The sequence below is a fragment of the Protopterus annectens genome, chromosome 8.part1 (assembly GCF_019279795.1).
Source record: "Protopterus annectens isolate FY-2018-M chromosome 8.part1, PAN1.0, whole genome shotgun sequence".
Taxonomy (NCBI): Eukaryota; Metazoa; Chordata; order Ceratodontiformes; family Protopteridae; genus Protopterus; species Protopterus annectens.
In genome coordinates, this window is record NC_056742.1 from 123,973,352 (window position 1) to 123,995,876 (window position 22,525).

Consider the following 22,525-nt stretch of genomic DNA (forward strand, 5'->3'; position numbering starts at 1 on the left):
AACTTGATGTGGTGCACCTTGTGGACCAGCTGCTGAGAGCCATGGGGATTCCTACACCCTCTAAGACCCATCCTCCTGTCAGACATGGGAATATTTCTCCATGGACTCCATCCTGCTCTCCTTCTTTGACCTCCTTGCAGGTTTCAAAGTCTTCGTCTCCGATGCCTCTTTTGGTCCCTCCCACTTCGGTGCCGCTAGTGGACCTCACTGTGGCACTGGAACTGACTCTTTGGCCTTCAGTTCCTTCTGAACCAGGTCTTCATCAGGTTCAGAGTTGGACTGCAAGCTCTTCGGTGCTGAGTATGGTCCTGAGCATGTCTGTGGCTCCGTCCACAGTGCCAGGAGTTCTATCACCACTGACTCTTCTTGAGGCTTCTCTCTTGGGAGCAGGTTCGGCGGAGTGGGGTGTGACCCCAGTTCCGAGGTTGTCCTTCTCGGTTCCGACCTCCCATCCCTCTTTGGGCGGACCTGCTTTCTGGGCGATGGAGAGAGCACTTGCTTCTGGAAACAAATCACCGGCATCGGTACCCCACACGTCCCTTCCCCCTGAGCTGCAGCTGTCACAGGCCACTGATTTGGGACAATGGGCACGAGAGCCTCAGGAAGTCCTATTGCAGGGTGCTCCTTCTTCCGAGTCCTCCTCAGAAGTTTCCACTGAAGAGGTGCCACGGAAGAAGTTGTGCAAGAGAAAGCAGATAGACTCCATGGACGAGTCTCTCACGGAGGATACAGATTAAGATGAAGGGTAAGGGTCCCCTCGGTCACCCATGAAGATGTCTCCTTTGGAGACATCTTTGAAATGTTGAAACAGGGGTGACTGGAAGCCATACAACCCTTCCTCTGTGGAGTCCATCTTCCTGCAGGTCTTTCATGCCCGTCCATCTACCTCTTGGGTGACCGTGCCTGCAGATGAGCTAGTTCAGCTCATGGTGCAGTATGCCTGGAAGAATCCTGACACCGTTGAGCTGATCCCTCAGAGACCAGATAAAATTCTATCCCCCCAAGGAGAACCCACATTGGTCTAAAGGTTTACCAGTAGATACTATGACGGTGGCGGTGGCCACGAAAAAGGAGCTTGCCGAGGAAAGCCAGACTGTCCATCCACCCAAAAGGGAGTTCTGGGCAGTGGACAGATTGGGAAAGCAAGTTTTTGCTTCATCGACCTTTGCCATGTCGTCCTTGAACCATTTGGCACATTTTACGAGGCTCCAAAGAGACTTGATCTCTGTACTCTCTGGAACTCTATCAGGACATATGTCTGACGAGGTCAGTGACAAAGTTGGCTCACAGCTCACAACCCTGGAATCCATTTCAAACTCATCCATGAGGTTGATATCCCATGCAACTGAAAGGGTGGCAAGAGCTGCGGGTTCAGGCATAGTTATGAGATGCCATGCCTGGATGCACCTTTGTGATTTCGCGAACCCTTTTAAGTCTTCTTTCCTGAATGCTCCAGTTGAAGCGTCTTCCCTGTTTGGCCCAAAAGTCAAGGACACTGACCAGATGTGAGAAAGACGGTAAGACCCTGTCTGCTGTAGATGTATGCTTTTCCACCCACCAGCATTCCTTCTCCAGGAATTAGAGGAGTGGGAAGTTGTGGCACAAGAAGTTTCAGGGTCCTTTTTGTGACACACATGGCGAGGTCACCCCCAGAGGCAGAGGGGGTAACTCTTCTGGAAGATGCCCTTACCAAGGCAGAGTGGGTCTGCATAACCAGGGCCCCAGAAATTCTTTCTCTGGACAGTCCTACCTTTGCTCCTGATGAGCGGCCTGTTTGCTTTCCTCTGGAAGCAGTTGTTGGACGTTTCTCTCTGCATCGCACTGCCTGGCAATCTATAACTACCGATGATTGGGTGTAGAAGATAATTACCAGAGGTTATCATATCCCCTTCAATTCTTACCCAAAGTCACCAAGACAAATCCCAGATGTCCCTCCCAGTCAAAGGGAAGCAGCAGCTCTAGAAATAAAAAAGCTGCATTCAAGCAGTCCCGCCAGACCAATGTGGATCCGGATTCTACTCAAGGTTCTTTTTGGTGCCAAAAAAGACAGGGGACTGGAGACTGATTTTGGATCTCAGCATTTTTAAACAAGTCTGTCACCCAAACAAAATTCTGGATGGTCACGGTTCAGTCCATTCTCCCTTTTCTGGGGAACAGTGATTGGATGTGCTCCATGGACCTTCAGGATGCGTATTACCATATCAAAATGGACAAACGCTCCAGGAGGTGGCGTCGCTTCCGGCTGGGAGTCAGTCACTACTAGTTTCATGCCCTGCCTTTTGGACTCTCTACAGCCCCCAGAGTGTTCACCAAATGCATGGCAGTAGTGACAGCTCACTTGAGACTGCAAGGATTTCGGGTGTTTCCATATTTAGACAATTGGCTCCTTACTGCCCCCACCAAGCATCTACTGGTAACAGCCCTGAAATACACTCTTTCCATGGCAAACTGTTGGGAATTACAATAAATTGGGAGAAACCCAACCTGACATCGACCCAGTCCATAGAAGCAATATTTGACACCCGCTCCTGTGTAGTCTCCCTCCTGGACCACAGATTACAAAGACTAAGGCTTCAACTCTGGGTGATATTCTGTCAAGACAAGGTTTCAGCTCGAGAGGTCCTCCAGCTCCTAGGTTCGATGGCAGCTTCTATTCAAATGGTGCTACTTGCAAAACTTTATATGACACTACTTCAATGGCTTCTACTATCTCAGTGGAACCCAAATCATCATCCTTTGCCCTTTCAGATTCAGATAACCAATAGTTGCATTCAGGACTTGCTTTGGTGGATGAGGCCAGAATCAGAGCTTTGGAGCCGTCCCTTTCAACCTCCTAAGTCCACAGCCACAGTGACCATGGATGCTTTCCTGATAGGGTGAGGGGGGGGGGATTTTTCCAGGGAATATCAGTCGAAGGCACGTGGTCCATGATAGAGGCCAATGTACATATCAGTGTTCTAGAACTGAGGGCAGTGCTTTTAGCGTTTCAAGCATTTCAGTCTGTTCTTCCTTCTGGGACAATTGTTATCCACTCAGACAACATGTCAGTAGTCTGGTATATCAACAAGCAAGGAGGAACCAAATCCTATCCCCTGTGTCGAGAGGCCATGAGAATTTGGCAATGGGTGATAGCTTCCAACCGCTTTCTGATAGCAACACATATTACCGGGGATTCAACGTGATTGCAGACAAACTGAGAAGATGTATTCTACTGCCTCATGAGTGGTCCTTCAATTCATCTGTAGCAACAGAAATTTTCAACTGTTGGTGCCAGCCTTGCTGCGACCTATTCGCTTCCCTGTCAAATCATAAATGCTGCAACTATTTTGCCGTAATACCCTTACAGGGGAGTTTCCGAGGGATGGTGTTACCCAAGATTGGCCCACGGAACTTCTGTATGCTTACCCTCCCATCCCTCTTGATTCCCCAATTCTTGAAAGCCCTCTCGTTGAATTGCAAAGTGATCTTTATAGCCCCTTATTGGCCTTGACAAGTATGGTTCCCCTTTCTCCGGCCTCACCTTCTATGCTGACCATAGATTCTGGATCCAGCTCCAGACCTGATCTTTCACCCCCACGGGTTGAGTTACCCAAACTTATCCAGTCTCAAACTGACAGCTTTGTTTCTCCAATTCCAATGATCGCCAGGCAGAATAACCTCCCGCTCACAGTGCATGATATTATCCCGGCCTCCCACAAGCCATCCACTAGAAAACGTTACCTTGACAAATGGAAGAGATTTTCAATCTGGTCTAAGCAGAGAAAGCTAGATCTGTACTCAGTCCCAGTTACTATAGTACTACATTATTTATCAAATTTCATGGAACAAGGTGCTGCAGCTTCTACTATATGAGTTAATCTAGCTGCTATTTCGAATTTCCATAATGGTTTTGAGAATTCTTCTTTGATTTCACATTGTCTATGCAAAACCTTCTTAAAAGGAGTCTCACATATTAAACCTCCAATTAAACAACCTATCGAACCATGGAACCTTATGTTAGTCCTACAGTCTTTGACACAACCCCCCCATTTTGAACCTGCTGCGACTTGTGACATCACATTTTTATCCTGGAAGTTTCTTTTTCTGGTGGCCATCACATCAGCTAGGCGAATTTCTGAGGTCCACACATAAATTGCCCCTATTTGGTCTTCCACAAGGACAGAGTATCACTCTGGACAAAACCTTCCTTTCTTCCTAAAGTAATTTCAGATTTATCCATCAGTCAGTCTAGTGACCTTCCTGTTTTTTTCCTGAATTTTTCTAATAAAGGAGAGTACTGTCTGCATTCATTGAACATGCACAGACAGTTGAGATTCTGCCTGGATAGGACAAAATCAATGCGCAAATCAGATCAACTGTTTCCTTTTCTGGCCCTAAAATGGGTAAATCTGTGTCTAAAGTGACCCTTTCCAAATGGCTCAGAGATTGTATACTTTTCATTTATCATCATGAGAAAAAAACCTATACCTCAAAAAATCAAGGCTCACTCTACTAGATCTATGGCTACTTCTGTGGCATTCCATTCAAGAGCTTCTTTGGATGGTATTTGCACAGCAGCAACGTGGGCTACTCCTCAGACCTTTATAACCCATTACAAATTGGATTTAGTCTCTAGAGGGAGAGCTTCCTTTGGCTCAGTGTTGCTCAGGAATATTCTATCATAAGGGCCACCCAAGTGACTCAAGGTAGCTGGGGGACTCTGTCCCATCAGTGATGAATGAATGAAGATTAACAACATTGGATAAAGAAGTTATGTCTTACCATAATGTTCCATTTGTGTTGTTGATCTTCATTCATTCATCATGTCCCTCCCTCCTTCCCCCTCCAAAGGCTCCTGTGGGGTTCTTTGGGTCCAAGTGCTGCTGAGTTAGGGCACTTGCACAGAAACTGTCTCTGCTTTACTGATAATGTGCAAACTCGATCTGAGGTAACAGGGAGAAGGTTACTATGGGTAAAACCTTAGCTCGAGAGTTTTTGGCTGGCGCGAGCTTGGTATAAGGCCGGCTCGGTTCCGAGGACAGAACTGACATTCCCATCAGTGATGGATGAATGAAGATCAACAATACAGATGGAACGTTATGGTAAGACATAACTTCTTTTTTTTTTAATTCCTCCCTCTGTCTTTTTCTATCAGTGCTTGAGCTGTGTTTAATGCTGATTTGTTTGCTTCTTAAAAAGTTCATGTTTTTATTATTTTATTCTCTTAAACAAAAGAAACCCGTCATAACATGAACCAAGGTAATAATAGGATGACAGCTCCACTAAGCCTAACAAGAGGGGTCCCTTTCCCAAAGAGGATAACGCCCCTCCCGATTTATGTGTATGCCAAGACTGGGAATCCATTTTTCCAAGTCACACACTGGGTGCTACATCTTTAAAGTTGTCTCTCAACAAAGCAATGTGACCATCAATGGTTTCAGAAAATAGGTTGGTGGTAGTGGAAAAGTCACCTTCCTCCATTCAGGGGGGGGATCCCCTTCATCTTCCAGACCAGTCTTTGTTATTCCCTGCTATTCCTCAGCATATGCTAGACTCAGGGGTCATAGAAGCAGTGCCGCCTTCTGAGAGAATGAGTGGGTTTTATTCTCAAATTTTCCTAGTTCCCCTAAAAAGAATTTTTGTATAGTCCAGTGTTTGATCTTTTTTTCTGAACGCATGCATCCAGGTTCCAAGTTCAAGATGCCCACCCTACAGACAGTGCTGCTTCTTCTGCTGGAACAGTGCTTCTTGGTCACCCTGGACTTAAATGATGCCTATCACCATATCCCAATTTGTCATCTTTTCAAGAGGTGTCTGAGATTTGTTGTCTGTGGGTCTCACTTTCAGTTTTCTGTATTCCCCTTTGGCTACCCACTGCTTCTTGAGTGTTTACAAAATGCCTTGCCCCAGTATTGGCCCATTGTTGGATTATGAGTATCCATATTTTTCCTTACTTACACAACCTGCTGATTTGTGCAAAGTCTGCATGCAGGTGTTGAAATCGTTAGAGAAAGTTTCAACCTTACTCTTTTTTCTAGGCTTCAAGTTGAACCTCCTGAAGTTGTGCCTGACCCCTGTTAAAGAAAATTCAAAGATCAATTCACGTAAGGTTCAGCAAGGCATTCTTTATTACTTGCAGCAAGGAGACAAAGCACGTAGGTACAAGGTTTGTCTGATTTTCAATAGCTCAGGCTGCTGTTTTTATACAGTTCTTTGCACGTACACTATACAGTTCTCTGCACGTACACAGCAGGTGCTTATCAGTTAATTGCTGACTTTTACAAAAACATCTTTCAGAATTTAGCTTGTCCACAGGGCTTGCCCTGTCAAACCCAGTTTCTGAGTTATGGTCCTGTAACTGTCTCCTTCTAACACAACATTTATTTGTTGCTAGTGTGAGGCCCCTATCTCAACATTCCACAGCAAGAACAACAGACTTTTAGGCGTCAGCAGCTTTTACAGAGACCACCAGTATTCACACATTTTACATAGAATAAATGTATTAACTCTTAACCCTTTTAGTGCAGAATTGTACACTATACTATTTGTACATTTCTCTAACAACCTCTCACAAAGACTCATCTTTCTTGGATGTCCAAGCAGTTCCAGTGAAAGAATAGCCTTTCTGTGCCCGAAGGCAAGATCCTGTCTTACCAAACGGTGTTTGGAATTCTCCAGGAGGAATGTTGCCTTGGTCTGAGAATTCCTGACTATAATGGCATCCGTGATTCTTATGGTACCACTGATTCATCTTCACATTAGGAAAATTCAGTAGTATGTCCAAAATTGTTGGACTCAGCACAGTCATTCACTCAATGTGAAATATCACTGTGGGGACACCCTACTGGCCCAAGTAATCTTGGTTCTCCCTGTTAATGGTATTGGCCAAGGGCAATTACCACAAAGTTCCTCACAGTATGGATCTGCTCACACAGTCTTTGGGGGTGACTGGTGCACCCAATTTGGAGAAACTTCAGTTGACAGCCTGGATGATTCAGTTTTGGCTCTGTTTATGCACTTATTTCATTAGGATGTGCAGCAGGTGTAAAAGGAGGCCAGAAAAACCTGCTACTATAAAGTCTTATATTTATAAATGGATGAGGATTTCTAAGTGGTGCCTAAATGGAAACAGAGCATACACTGAGGTTAATGTCCCTCTAGTCTTAAAATGTTTGTGTGAGCTACTTCAGGATGTATTATTGTACATGTCCATAAAGGTGTATGTAGTGGCCATGTCTGCCTATGGATCCCCCTCTTTTTTCTTCCCTTTTGGTAAACAGTTCTTGAATGGAGTGTTGCACGTGAGAGCTCCTTGCAAGTAAACTCCTCCTTCCTAGGATCTCAACCTATGTTCTGGACAAATAGACATTACCACATTTTGAACCAGCAGCTCATGCTTTTCTTAAGTACTTAACATGGAAAACTGTTTTGCATATTGCTCATGGTGGAATACCCTAACCTTATTTTCTACAAGGATAGGGTTGTGTTATGTTGTATACTAATCCTTCTTTCTTGCTAAAAGTGGTCTCAGAGTTCAGTTTCAATCAGTCCATTAATCTCCTTGCATTCTTTGTATTACCTAAGACTAGGGGAGAGAGGATACTTCATACCTTGGATGTGCAGTGGCAGCTCAGATAATACCTTGACAGAATAAACCCTTTAGGAAGGTTGCCTTTTAGTTCCTTCAGTGGGGTAAATAAAGGTTAACCTGTCTCTAAGCAAACCATTACACATTGGTTGTCCTCTGGTATTGTTTTATGTTACACTTACCATGGAAAGGCAAGTCCAGACAAGGTAAAGGCCCATTCCACTGGGTCCTTTTTCTCTTCTGCAGCATTTTGAAGAAGAATGGACTTGAAGTACTTTAGAGCCGGCAACTTGGTCCCCAGTACTTACATGGATACTTTTTCTACTTCCAGCGCAGGATTTGCAAGGACCATTCACCAGGGCTCCTGGACCCTTATCCTTCCTCCTCCTAGGCTGAGTAAGCTTTATATGCCAGTAAGGCAGTGTATTTGTTGAACATAGTACAGTTGCATAAGTACCATTTACCTGTAACAGTAGGTGTTTATGGAGCACACTGCCATACTAGCGGTACTCTCCCACCATCCCCCTTCAGTTATATGTACATAGATTATTTTGACAGTTGCTGCTGTTTTTTGTTTAGCAGTGTTTGTTATAGTTAGTGTGTGTGCACATGTGTGTGTGTGTGTGTGTAGTTTTTTATTTGGAACAGAAGGTTTCACATAGCTTTACTTTTAATCTGCCCTTCCTGTGCGTGTGTGTGTGTGTGTGTGTGTGTGTGTGTGTGTGTGTGTGTGTGTGTGTGTGTGTGTGTGTGTGTGTGTGTGTGTGTGTGTGTTTGTTTGGAACAGAAGGTTTCACATAGCTTTACTTTTCATCTACCCTTCTTTTTGGGCCCAAGAAAAAAAATGAATTGCTTCTGTCTGTGGCTGTGAAGGACCACCCTGCTTCTGACAGTTGATTGGTCCTTCCCATCCACAGACAAGCAGTAGGAGGAGTTATGAGCTTTGATAGACTGCCATATAGAAAGTAGCAGGGCACTACAACTCCATATGCCAGTAAGGCAGTGCATTCTACAAGCATCTACTGTTGTAGGTAGGTGGAAGTTAAGCACCCATACTTTCTCATGTCCTCCTAGAAAAGGCCCTCCATCTGAGCTGGGCTTTTGAGATAGGCTCAGACTCTTAACCATAGCCATAGAGGCTGCCTCATTTAGAAAAGAATTGGAAGTTCTATCCCTATGTTATTGTGGTGATGTAAGGTATTGCCAGAAGAAATAGGACAGTGGAGGTGTAACATATGCCAGCATAGTTAGCTGGAGTTTTGTAAATAATTATATGTCATTTGCATATCAAACTTATTTGTGCAGGTGCTTGTGTTGAAAATGTATTTGTAAAGCTGTTTGTGTTAAAAATGTACCAACAGTGGGTCCAGCTCGATAGAAAAGAAATACACATGTTTTTCAGACTGTATTGTAACTGCTGAAGTGAATATATTGTAACAGAGGAAGATAATAGGTTAATCTGAGTCCAGCTAAGTTTGAAAAATAGTCTGAAATTAAATTATCTGGTTTAGGCCATAAAGATTGCATCTTACAGTTTTGATTGCAGCCAGAGACAAAACATCCGTAAAAAGCAAGACTAAGAATCCTACTGTATTGTCCTTACAGGTGATCTGATTGCTACCCTGGAAGGGTGAAAGTTTTTGAAATGGTTTTATAGCTTCCAGATGCTATAACACATCTTAGCAAAACTCTGTGTGTGTTTGTGAGTTTGTGTGTGTGTGTGTGTGTGTGTGTGTGTGTGTGTGTGTGTGTGTGTGTGTGTGTGTGTGTGTGTGTGTGTTATGACACATATGTGCTAGATTCTGGTTCAGGTTGTAGTAAAGGGGGTATTGTGAAAACCAGAAGTCAGATGACCAGATGTATATGATGTCATTGCGTAATTCAGCACTGAAATGATGTTTTAATACTGTATAAGATGGAAGTGTCAAGGCAGTCTGTTTTTAAAACCTAACAAAGAAGGATCATTCATCCACTTCATCTTGCCTTGCTCTAGTAAGTGAACTAGGGGACAGTAATTCTTTAGATCAGTCAGGAAAGTATAGTGAGATTAGTTAAGTAGTTTTTCTGTATCTGAGTGAACCTTTCCATCTGTGTTATTTTTACTATTCCCTGTGACGGACACTTTGGTGTTTATTATAAATAGGTATTTAGTATTTTCATGTTCTTTTATTTTTTTATTATTAAATATATTTAAACTTTTTATTGTGGCTGGTCTTTTAGAGAATATTTTAACCTTTGTGAGTACTTATTTGATGAAACTGGCTGCTCCTGAAAGCCTTGCTGCATTGGTCAAACACTACCATTTGTATTAGTATTAATTTTACTCCATGTAATTGGATACCCTGGTAAGAGCCTTAGGGTATGTGGCTTTAGAGTGTTGTGGTGGCAGCATCTACCTTATAGTCTGGGCAGAGAGGCCATAGCTGTTAAATCTGTGCCAGCCTTCCCCGTGTGTGTGTGTGTGTGTGTGTGTGTGTGTGTGTGTGTGTGTGTGTGTGTGTGTGTGTGTGTGTGTGTGTCTGTGAAAATGAAATTTCAGAAGAGTGTGTGTGTCAGCTACTTAGAGCAGGGACAATAAATACTGGTTTCACAGAGATGGTGGTGGAGGACTTGGCTTGGAACACTGATGAGGACTTAATTCTACAGCTGAGAGAGAGAGAGAGAGAGAGAGAGAGAGAGAGAGACCAGCCCCAGGACTGAGTTTGCTCTTAAGGGAAATGGTGCTTGGTGCAGAAAGCTGCATCTGGAAGTACTCTGTGTATCTATTTTTTGTTCCAAGTGAACGTCCCTCACTGGTGTCAGTGTTGAGGATTGAGGCTTCTTGATTACTGTTCCAGAGGAGGGATGTCACAGTTATCCTGACCCCAAAGTGGCAGTTAGTTTTCATCCCATTGTGGAGTCTTAGTATTTCAGCCAACACATATAGTAAATTCAGTTCTATTTAGTGAGTGTCGATGGGATTTATTTCCTATAATTGCAGGACACCTGGATGCCACTGGTGGACATTGTGGGGTTGAACAGGAGGTTCCCCAGTTTGCTCCGAGGAGGCATTACTTCCAGTATAAAGATGTCTTTTGGGCTTTCTTCAGTGTCCACAGTACTTACCAAGTTATTTGATCTGCTAGTTGAATCCTTGCAAGAGAAGGACCTCCATATGTTCCTTACCTGAATGACTGACTCTTGATGGCCCTGACCAAAGAATTTCGGTAAGTATCCCTGCAGTGTGTAGTTCATTGATTGCATCTCTTTTGGTGACTATAAGTTGGGAAAATCCTTTCTGATGTCTTCACAAAGAATAATCTTCACAGGCACAAAACTGATCACTTCTAAATAGCAGTGATTCCTGGAAGTCATGACCTTGGTGTCCTGGGTGAGAATGCAGTGTTGGATCCATGTCTGGACCCTGTTGCACCTTCTGTGCTTGACGGCAGGCCATGGTGCAGTCTGCATGCCTGAAGATGTGGGTATTGCTGGTGACGATGAGGTGTTATCAACTGCAGAGACAGCATATGCACATGGATATTATCCTAGTGTCAGGCACCTTTTACTGGGCCTGCAGTGGTAGGTAATTCCACCATCTATTTACTGAGACGGTTATTCTTGAAGCTAAATCCATTACAGCTCTCAAGGAGGTTTATTTTGTAGATCAGCTAATAAAATAAGAATTTATACTTGCAGATCAGCTAATACAATAAGAATGCATCTGTTATATATTTGCTGGTATAGACCACTATTTTTGAAGATGTCTGTACAGTCTGTTGCTGAAGTCTTTCAGAAATAAAATTGATATTGTTAATCCTCATTTATTCCTTATGGCTGGGTTATCGGTTCTGACCTCGGAACCAAGCCGGCCATCTTCCAAGCTCGTGACAGCCACAAACTCTTGAGCTAAACTCTTACCAACAGTTCCCCTCTCCCTGTTAACTCAGATTTTGTTTGCTGCATCGCCATTCAGTCGTGTCAAGCCACTTCTCTTGAACTAAGTAAAACTTTTTTGATAATACTTTGTCATATTGCAGGTTTTCTCAGTTCTAATTTTGTTAAATAGTTATCTCTTACCCTATCGCATCTAGCAACTCTATTTTGTTTTTTTTCTTCCCTTTTCTAGCCCTTCTTTTTACCGTGAGGTATCTCCTTTACCATCGTTGGTAAAATCTTTCCTGCTTTACCTTTGGGTATTTCTTGTACCATTGTTGGTACCTTCTTCCTTCCTTTCTTTTCTTCCTCATATCATGGCAGAGAAAAAAGATGGTCTGGGATTTAAAAGATGTGTGGATTGTGGGCATAAATTGCCAATTTCGGATGCACATGCATTATGTGTGCACTGTTTGGGTGTGCCTCACTTGATTGATGTCCCGCCTTGCGGGATTTGTGCTAATTTTTCTAACAGGACTTTGGTGGAAAGGAAAAATAAACTGATTTTAAAGGGACTTCTTAAATCTTCCTTTTCAGAGGATATTTCTGGGTCAGAGGCTTCAACCCCTCCTAGTTCCCATAAGAAAAGAGATGAACACAAGAAGGCCAAGTCTCTCCCGTCTTCTCTAGCTGGGGACAACCAGGAACTGAGACCTAAGAAGGCCAAATTTTCTAGTTCGGATTTCACTTCCTCAGCCCCGAGGCTTTTGGTGCCCAGAGCTTCGGCACCGAAGCCTTCAGCACCATCCGTTACTTCGGCACCAAGTTTTGTGCCCTACTCCTCATCAGAACCGAGGGGCCCCTCAGTTCAAATTTCCTTACCGGCACAGACGTTTTCCTCGATGCAGACCTTTTCGGCATCGATGACTGTCCCGACGCCCGCTCCCGCTTCGACTCCAACAATTTTCACGGCACAGACTATTCTCTCTGTGCCAACCACCTCTTTTTCTGCACAGACTACCACTTCAGCACCGACCTCGTCGGTGCAGACCTTGCTTTCAGCACCGATGATCTCCTCGGTGCAGACACCAGTAGTACAAGCCTTAACGGCTCCATTGTGTTCGGTGCAGACACCTATTTTAGCACTGTCCAAAGACCCCTTAGTGGGCACCAAGTTTCCTGCATCCTTGGATAGACCTGACTCCCCTTCAGCTATGTCTATGAGATCCACTAGAAGCCTCTTGGAACAGGATGTGGTGCGTCTTGTGGATCAATTGCTTTTGGCCAGAGGTATCCAACCCTCCAGGAACTACTCTTCCTTTGGAGGTGAACACCCTTCTCCAAAGACTCCTACTTATTCTCCTCCTTCATTGCCTTTGAAGCCCCCTGCTATAGCACAGACTTCCCTCACTTCGGCTCCTTTCATGGACCTCACAAAGGAGTCGCAGTTGCCTTTGTGGCAGGACAGACTTGTCACTCCAGTCACTGCTCTGGATGCTAGCTGTAACGTACGTACTCCTGTTTTTCACAACCATCCAGGGACTCTGAGTCCGCGGGCTGATATGCTTGAGTGAGGTGTGACCTCCTTGGGTGGACCAGCCTTCCAACTCATGGAAAAGGCTCTTGTGTCTGTTGGTGATCCTTTGCTATCAGTGCCCCCGTCCTCCTCTGGACTGCATTTTACACAAGACACCCCTGGCGGACACCGGGTACAAGGGCCTCAGGATACACTCCCACTGGAGGCCCCTTTTGTGCTGTCTTCCCCAGATATCCCTCCCGAGGAAGTTCATCACAAGAGTTTGTGTAAGAAGAAGCACGTGGACTCCCCAGAAGAGTCCCTCACAGAAGACACAGACTTTGATGATGGGGAAGGGCCCCCTTGGTCACCCTCTGAGGTATCCTTTGGAGATATCCTTGAAATACTTAAGCAGAGAGGTGATTGGTGGCCCTCTAACCTGACCTCTGAAGAGTCTGTGTTCCTGCAGGCCTTTCGTGCCCAGCTCCCTATCTCTTGGTTTACTCCACCTCCGACGACCTTGTCCGGCTTGTCGTGCAGCATGCATGGAAGGCTCCTGACGCCATTGATGCCATTCCCCACAGACCAGATAAAATTTTGTCTCCCTCTAGATTGTGAGCCTCACTGGTCCAAAGGTCTTCCTGTAGATGCCTTGGTGGTGGCGGCCGCAACAAAGAAGGATCTGGCAGAAGAAAACCAGACTATCCACCCACCCAACAAAGCGTCCCAGGCACTGGACAGATTAGGGAAGTGTACCTTTGCATCAGCGACCTTTGCAGTCAGGTCCCTGAATGATATGGCAAATTTTACCAGGCTTCAAAGAGACTTAATTTCTGAGCTCTCTGAAACTTTGGCCGGAGCCATGTCTGATGAGGTCCGGGACAAAGTGTCCTCACAGTTAGCCACCCTTGAATCGATTTCTAACTCCTCCATGCACCTGATTTCTCACGCATCAGAAGGAGCAGCTAGAGCAGCAGGTGCAGGCATAGTCATGCGATGGCATGCCTAGATGCACTTGTGTGATTTTGCGGAACCTTTCAAGGCTTCTTTTCTGAACACTCCCATTGAAGCCTCTTCATTATTTGGACCCAAGGTTGAAGACACAGTGGGTAGATGTGAACAGGACGGTAAGACCCTTTCTGCCGTGGATGTCCGCTATTCTTCCCCTCAATGGGCTTTTTCCAGAAACCAGAAGAAGTGGCACAAAATGTCTCAGGGTTCTTTCTGTGACACACGAGCTGAGTTTTCCCCTAGAGGCAGAGGGGAAACTCATATGGAAGACGCCCCTTTTGGGGCAGAGGAGGTCTGCGTAACCAGGGTTCCAGAGATTCTTTCTCTGGCCAGTCCTACCAGCGCTCCTGAAGAGCGGCCCAACTGCTTTCCACTGGAAGCAGTTGGGGGTCATTTCTCTTTGTACCTTTCTGTCTGGCTAACCATCACTACTGATTCTTGGGTACGAGAGATAATAACCAGAGGTTATCATATTCCTTTCGATCTTTGTCCCACCCCCATAAGGAGCTTACCCGATGTTCCACCCAGTCAAAGGGTAGAAGCAACATTAGAGGTTCCAAAGCTGCTAAGAAAAAGAGTTATCCAAATAGTCCCACCAGACCAGATAGGATCCAGATTCTACTCAAGATTATTTTTAGTGCCAAAAAAGACCAGAGACTGGAGACCGAATTTGGATCTCAGTGTGCTAAACAAATTCGTAGAAGTACAGAAATTCCAGATGGTCACAATACAGTCTATCCTCCCACTCTTGAAGGCAGGTGATTGGATGGGCTCTATAGATCTTCAAGATGCATATTACCACATAAAGGTGGACAAACCATCGAGAAGATTCCTTTGCCAAGTGCATGGCAGTTGTCACAGCTCACCTGCGACTGCAAGGATTCCAGGTGTTTCCATACCTAGATGACTGGCTCATCACCACCCCCACCAGACATCTATTGGAAAAAGCCTTGGCATACTCTCTTCACACTGCAGAAAGGCTAGGTATAGCTATAAACTGGCAAAAGTCCAACCTATCCCCATCCCAATCCATAGAATTCATTGGGGTCCTGTTGGATACAAAGAACTGCACGGCATTGATTCCAGAGCACAGAATCTTAAGGATAAAACAACTCATACCCATCCTCTCAAGGGAAAGATCGACAGCATATTCCGTTCTCCAGCTGTTGGGTTCCATGGCAGCTTCTGTCACCATTATCCCCCGCGCGAGGTTCCACATGAGACTTTTACAATAGTTACTACTCACCCAGTGTTACCCTTTTCAGTTTCCTCTCTCATCCCAGATTTGGGTGACTCAGAGATGCAAACAAGACTTGATTTGGTGGATGTCGCAGAACCCATCACAATGGTCTCATCCCTTCACACCCCTTCACACTCCAACAGCCCAAAGCCACAGTGACCACGGATGCCTCCCTGATGGAGTGGGGGTGGGGCTTTTTCAGGGGAAGACAGTCCATGGCACGTGGTCGGACCTAGAGGCTCATCTGCATATAAATATCCTAGAATTGAGGGCGGTGCTTCTAGCGTTGCAAGAATTTCATCCCCTCCTTCTGTCAGGGACTATTGCAATACAGCCAGACAACATGACTGTAGTCTGGTACATCAACAAACAAGGCAGAACCAAATCCTACCCACTTTGTCGAGAGGCCATGAGGATATGGCAATTGGCGATGGCTACCAACCACTTTCTTTTAGCAAAGCACATTCCTGGGAGTTCCAACTTGATAGCAGACAGATTGAGCAGGTGCATTCTGCAACCACACTAGTGGGCTCTGAATCCTCTTATAGTGGCGGAGAGTTTCAACCGCTAGGGTCCTCCTTGTTGCGACCTATTTGCATCCCCAACCAACTACAAATGCAGCAATTACTTTGCCCTGATTCCCCCTCGAGGACAGTCACCCAGGGACGCTGTAGTCCACGATTGGCCCTCAGGTCTGCTTTATGCCTTTCCCCCTCTCCCTCTCATTCCCCAGTTCCTGAAGAAAGCCCTCCGGTTGAAGAGCAAGATAATCCTGATAGCGCCATATTGGCATCGGCAAATTTGGTTCCCCTTCTTATGGCCTCACCTGCTAGATCAACCATGGATTCTTGATCCAACTCCGGATTTGATCTCCCATCCGCAGAACCTGATTCACCCCAACCTGAACAGCCTGAAGCTCACAGCTTGGCTCTTCCACTTCCAGTGATTGCCAGGCAGACTGATCTTTCTTTCCCAGTACGTGACATTCTTATTGCATCTCATAAGTCTTCCACCAGAACTACTTATCTCAGCAAGTGGAAAAGGTTTACCATTTGGCTGAAGAAAAAACGGATAGACCCTTTTTCAGCACCAGTGCCGGTTGTATTGGAGTACCTGTCCAGTTTATTGTAGTCTGGCCTATCTGCTTCTACCATTCAAGTTCATTTGGCCACGATATCTAATTTTCACAATGGTGTCCATGACTCTTCTCTTATGTCAAACAAATTATGCAAGACTTTTCCAAAAAGGCATAAATCATTTGAAACCTCCTTTTAGAGAACCTAGCCAGCCATGGGATCTGTTTTTAGTACTGCAAGCTTTGACTACGTCTCCTTTTGAACCAGCTTTTTCATGCGACCTCAAGTTTCTTTCTTGGAAAATGTTGTTCTTGGTTGCCATTACTTCTGCCAGACGCATCTCTGAACTTCAAGCTCTGTGCATCAAACGGCCTTACTTAATATTTCATAAAGATAGTGTCATTGAGAACTAATCCTTCCTTCTTGCCAAAAGTGATCTCTGAAATGTCGAAATCAATCCATTGAATTGCCAGTTTTCTTTCCCAATCATTCTAACAGAGGAGAGTATTGTCTACATACCATTGACATTCACAGACAACTTTGTTTCTATCTGGACAGAACTAAGGCTTCTCACAAATCAGATCAGCTATTCCTGGCCTATTCTGGTCCTAGGCTTGGATGTGCTATTTCTAAGGTCACATTGGCTAAATGGTTAAAAGACTGTGTAACATTTATTTACAAAACTCACGATATCCCTCTGACTGCAGCCGTTAGGGCTCATTCCACTAGGTTGGTGGCAACTTCTGCTGCCTTCCATGCTAGAGCTTCTTTACCTGGCATTTGTGCAGCTGCAACTTGGGCTAGACCTCATACCTTCATCAGCCATTACAAATTGGATTTGGCCTCCAGAGGAAGAGCGTCCTTTGGTTCAGTGGTGCTCAGGAATGTCCTTCCATGAGAGCCTCCCAGGAATAAAGGTAGCTGGGGACTCTGTCCCAGGTGTAAGGAATGAACAAGGATTAACAATATCAGATAAAGAAGTTATGTCTTACCATAACGTTCCATCTATATTGTTGATCCTCGTTCAGTCATTACGACCCTCCCTCCTTCCCCCTCCTGAGGCTTATAGTGGATCTCATCATCCAGTTCCGTTAGGTCCTTTGACCAGAGGTAGCCACTACTTCCTTTGATTTGCAAACTCAATCTGAGGAAACAGGGAGAGGGGAATTGTGGGTAAGAGTTTAGCTCGAGAGTTTGTGGCTGTCGCGAGCTTGGAAGATGGCCGGCTCGGTTCCGAGGTCAGAACAGATAACCCAGGCGTAATGACTGAACGAGGATCAACAATACAGATGGAATGTTATGGTAAGACATAACTTCTTTTTCCTGCTCAGGTGATGATATTATCACAACACGAAAGTTGTACATTCATACAGAAAACATTTTTTTTATTATTTATGCAACAGAGTTCCTGGCATTCTACTTTCTTTTGTACCTGTCTAGTGTTTCCACTTATTTTTCCATCTGTGGGAATTTTAGACCATGTTGTATAGTCTTGATGCCTCCATTGTCTGAAAATTTGTTGTGCTAAGTGTAAAAATCAGAGATTTCTGAAGTTATGACCTTAAGAAATGTGTGAAAACCTGTAGTCAACGCAACAGCATTTTCTTTCACTTTGGACATAGAGATAGCTTTGGAAGCTTTCTCTTACCTCAACACTAAATAAATAGAACGGAATGTACCATATGTGTCTTTAACACATTTTTCTTAAAGTATAGTGCAGGAAGCACTCCAATATGCTAACATGTATGACACATTATTTGTTTAGAAAAGGCATATAAAAGGAAAGAAGAATTGAACTACAAAGATAGACAAAACCACAAAAAAACTGACAGTTTATTCACAGAAAGCTTTTGCTTTCCATGTGTTAAAAGCTTTCAGGGAACCCTAAAATGTTAAATTAGTTAGCAGGAGAGAAAGTCACACTTGCCAGTTCTTTGCTGAAATGGCAACACTTACACATTTGTTTGTTGTCAGATTTTGCTGTTTTCTTCTCCTTGAGCAGCAATTCAGCTGCATTTTGGTTCCACTGAATTATCAAGTCACATTTGAAAGTATTGCACTGGAATTTTACATCACAGATCAGTAAATGTATATAGTTTGTTAGCCAGAGTTTCATTTAAGCTCTGCTATTATTGTCAAATTATATCCACTGGGCATGTTATAATAATCACTGTTTATCATTTTGGGCACTGTTTGTGCTATTAGTTTTTCTTTTCTGAAAAATTAAATTATAATTTCAAAAGCATTGACATGGTTAAATATCAGTGCTTTGCTTGTTTTGAAAAAAAGGATAGTGTTTAGGTAAGCATTCTAAATCATAATGTAGCCAGCCACATTGTCAGTCCATGTGATAGGTTAATTTGGTATATTAATTTTGAAAATTGTTAGCCAGTCTTAAAAGATGTATGCTGTTTTAAAATGTAAGCTGTAAACTTGCTTTTAAAATGGCTGAGAAATATTCTGGTTTTGCAGATGAAAGGACTTAGAACTACTTTAAAGCTGCATTCAAATGGCAGATATTTGTGTCTTAAATCTAAGGAGTATTGAGCCTTGTTTGTTTTTAATTATTAACTTTGTATGTTTGGTGTTCTTGGTCCTTTAGCTTCAGCAGAAAGTAGTGTTGATTGAGAGAGTGTCATAATGCAGCTTTTTTAATAAAGTAGCTATGGCTTTGGATTCAATTCATTAGGGAGAGATGGGGCTTAGGTAGCAGGCTTTTTTAGGACTGGATATATATAAGCTTTTCAGTTTTAGTAAGTCAAATGGAATACTTCAGAGCTAAAGTCACCAGATTACTCAAGTTTGATGACTGCTTCTTGTCTGCCAGTGCTTGAAACTGTCTTTGAAAAATCCATGTATGTCTGTACTCTGCACCCAAGAAGTCTGACAGATTACTTTGAAATATTTAGTATCACATCCTTGGGAAAATGTTACTGCATTGGATCATTGTTGTTTACCTGTAAAGAGTGCAGAAGGAGGCTGTCACCCTCACCTAGGAACATAAGAATTAAAATATCCTCTTAGAGCATCAGCTGGTTTAAGACATGCCACTGCCCCCATGTGCCCATGCTTGTAATCATGCGAGAATTCTTTGTTCTCACCATAGTTGTCATCTTGGCATGGGTCACTTGACTGTAGTCTTGTAATTAACCAGTTCATTCTCCTGCCCACTTGTGCATTTTACACACACTACACTGGCTCGGAGGTCTCCAAGCTTGAGGAGATGCACATTTTCATACTTTAGCGACAGACTTTACATTGCTACACAGGTACATAGTGTTCCACACCAGTATCATTTACACATCCTGTTATGTGTATGTTCTGTTGTAGCAGATGTTTTAGCAGTTGCTGAGCTGAGGGGAATTTCAGAAGCATGGATAACCGCATTTCCTTCCCCCCAGCACCAAGGATTGTGCCTGTCAGTGCTTCCTCCTTAACTGTCTGATACCTAAGTTGCTGTTCAGACACATCCACCTGTTAACTGGGGCCTTAATGGTGACACTGATTTGGTTATGTCAATAGTTGTGAGACCAAAACTTCCAAGTTGCCTTGGTACTGACCAGCTGAATATCTAAGGTGCAACATATTGAAAGGTACATTCTAGTACGAGAGCGCTACAGAATCCTGAAAGCCCAAAATCCTGAGACCAAAATCATGAAAGTTCAAAATCCTGAAAACTCAAAATACTGAAAACTCAAAATCCTGAAAACACACAGTATACCAACACTTACTATATTCCAGCACAAGTACATACAGAAACATATTACCCTTCAACTGTATGCAGGGGGGCAAGACCCCCTGCACCCCCACACCCCCTGCTACTTTAATATGTCAACTCCAAGATTGCACTTTACTACACTAAGTGTAATCTTGGAGTTGATATATTTAAGAAGCAGGGGGTGTGGGGGTGCAGGGGGGCTTGCCCCCCTCTTTATACTTGGAGAACAGTAATATAGTTTGTGTTTTATTTGTTTCTGTATGTACTTGTGCTGGAATATAGTAAGTGTTGGTATTCTGTTTGCTTTCAGTATTTTGAGTTGGCAGTATTTTGAACTTTCAGGATTTTGGTCTCAGGATTGTGGTCTTCAGGATTTCTGGCTTTTAGGATTCTGTAGCACTCCCTCTAGTACACATTCTGCTGTAAATATTAGTTGATAATAAGTTCAGATTTTGTGAATGGTACAGCTGTTAACATTTTTGCCTAACAGTGCTTGATTCTCCTGTGTGGCTGTTGGCTGAGGTACTTCATATGTGTCCTGTTTGTGTCCACATGGGTTCTTCTGGGTGCACCCAAAAACGTGCTGCAGTTGAATAGGCAGTCCTCCAAATTGCTCATAGGTATATGTGTGTGTGTGTGTGTGTGTGTGTTTGTGTGTGCGTGTATGTGTGTGCGTGTATGTGTGTGTGTGTGTCCGTGTGTGTGTGTGTCCATGTGTGTGTGTGTGTGTGTGTGTGTGTGTGTGTGTGTGTGTGTGTCCATGTGTGTGTGTGTCTCAGAGTGCTTGCACCCTATGGAAAACTGCGATATTACCCAAGATTAGTTTCTCTCTCTACCTTGTACCCGCTGAATGCTCTGCAGCCCTGAATTGGTGGATAAAGGCAATATCAGAGAATGAATTAATAACATAAGTCAGCTCATGTAGAGGATGTCTGTAACTCTGTAGCTGTTTTCATGACTGTATATACTAAACCACTTTACATATGCAGTATCTAGACTGGTAGCAAGGTGATGGATTGTGTGACAACAACCATTATTCACAGTCTCACTCAAATTGCATGTATCTTTTTCATAGAAAAGAGGATGTTGGGTAAGACACCATGTGGACTCCCCTCTTTTGAGATAGTGCCTTGATAGCCAAACTTCATTTAAAGAGTGGTGTACCACATTTGTACACCACCCTCTCTTATGCTGCAGTCAGATGTGCTTGTTTCAAGCATGACATTAGTACAAACCTGGGACTAAACCTCTAATTTTGTAATCTTAAGGTAGATATCCTACATATTGTGCCAAACTGATATTCTGGACACTGCCCATACTGAAGTTGTGTTAATGCCTTTAGTACTCACTCATATTATATCTATTGATCATTTAATTGAGTTGTTCACCTACATTGTCTGTGTTACTTTAACAAAATTTAAAGCAGTTCTTTTTTTTAATTAGCTGACCATTCAGCAGCTCATCCACCTGTAGAATGTGAAAAGCCATCCAGTAACCTCAGTATCACCACCAGCTCTGTAAAGTTCACCTCAGCTGCTAGCACTCCACTGCAGTTCGAGTCCAGCAAAATAGTAGATCCCTCCAAACCTGACCAGTCTGGATCCATAGAGCCTTTAAGACCTAAAGAAACTGCTTTTGTCCCCAGTGAAAGGCCCAGATTATATGAAGTGCATTCTGGGAGGAAGAATCTATTGAGTTATATGCGCAGTTCTGTGCCCAAGGACAGCACCAGTTCTACATCCCATAATGTGAATGGGAAGAACAAGACCTGGGAGCCTTTCATAGCAGAGGAGTTTGCACACCAGTTTCACGAATCAGTGCTACAGTCAACACAGAAAGCACTACAGAAACATAAAGGTAAATAATTTTTTTTGTTTCACTATTCTTAATGTCCCTACTTAGATGTATAGAAGACAGTCACACTTTTTAAGAACTTTAAAACTTTGGGTGATGTCCATAATGTATGTTTTGTTTAGTTTGTCAAGACCTAATGAAGTCTTACTGAGCTGTGAAAAATTCAGTACACCAAAACCTCAGTCACTCATTAAGTACAATGTCTAAAGAGCACACATAAACAGAAATGTAACTTGTTTTTCCAAGAGAGACTGCACCATGCTTCAAATGTGTAAGTGTACTAACTTTGAAACCAAACAGTTTTGAAGAGAGAACTTGTAAGTAATAATTTAGGTTTTCACTTTAGTCCATATTATTCACTTCTGTTAATTCCAAGTCACCTGACCTCTTAGTAAATATACACACATTTAAACTCAACCTGTTCAACAAACCAGGACCCAACAAACTTAAATGCTCTACAGTCTGCCGAGTCACTGAAACAGGAACGACTGTCTGTTGTCACTAACATAAAATTAAGATCCTTAGAAGAGGCAAATGGCTTTCTTGGAGGACTCTTCCGCAACACTCCTTTCAAAAGCATCTTGACATGAGAATGTATTGAAAGAGAGGTTTACTTTGAAAACATTAGCGTGTTCAAAGCAGGCCACTTACCTGAATACTTCAGCTGAATGTTGGATCTTTAATAAGA

At 43.5% G+C, this 22,525-nt stretch overlaps 1 protein-coding gene across 5 annotated transcripts in view; it reads left to right on the forward strand.

The window, feature by feature from the left end:
* Positions 1-22,525, forward strand: part of GSE1 (Gse1 coiled-coil protein) — a 1,449,259-nt gene that overhangs the window by 1,374,765 nt on the left and 51,969 nt on the right. For all 5 annotated transcript variants that reach the window (XM_044081755.1, XM_044081750.1, XM_044081752.1 and 2 more), the window contains exon 12: positions 21,427-21,840. In XM_044081755.1, the coding sequence (XP_043937690.1) occupies positions 21,427-21,840 (414 nt within the window). The remainder of the gene's footprint in view (positions 1-21,426; positions 21,841-22,525) is intronic.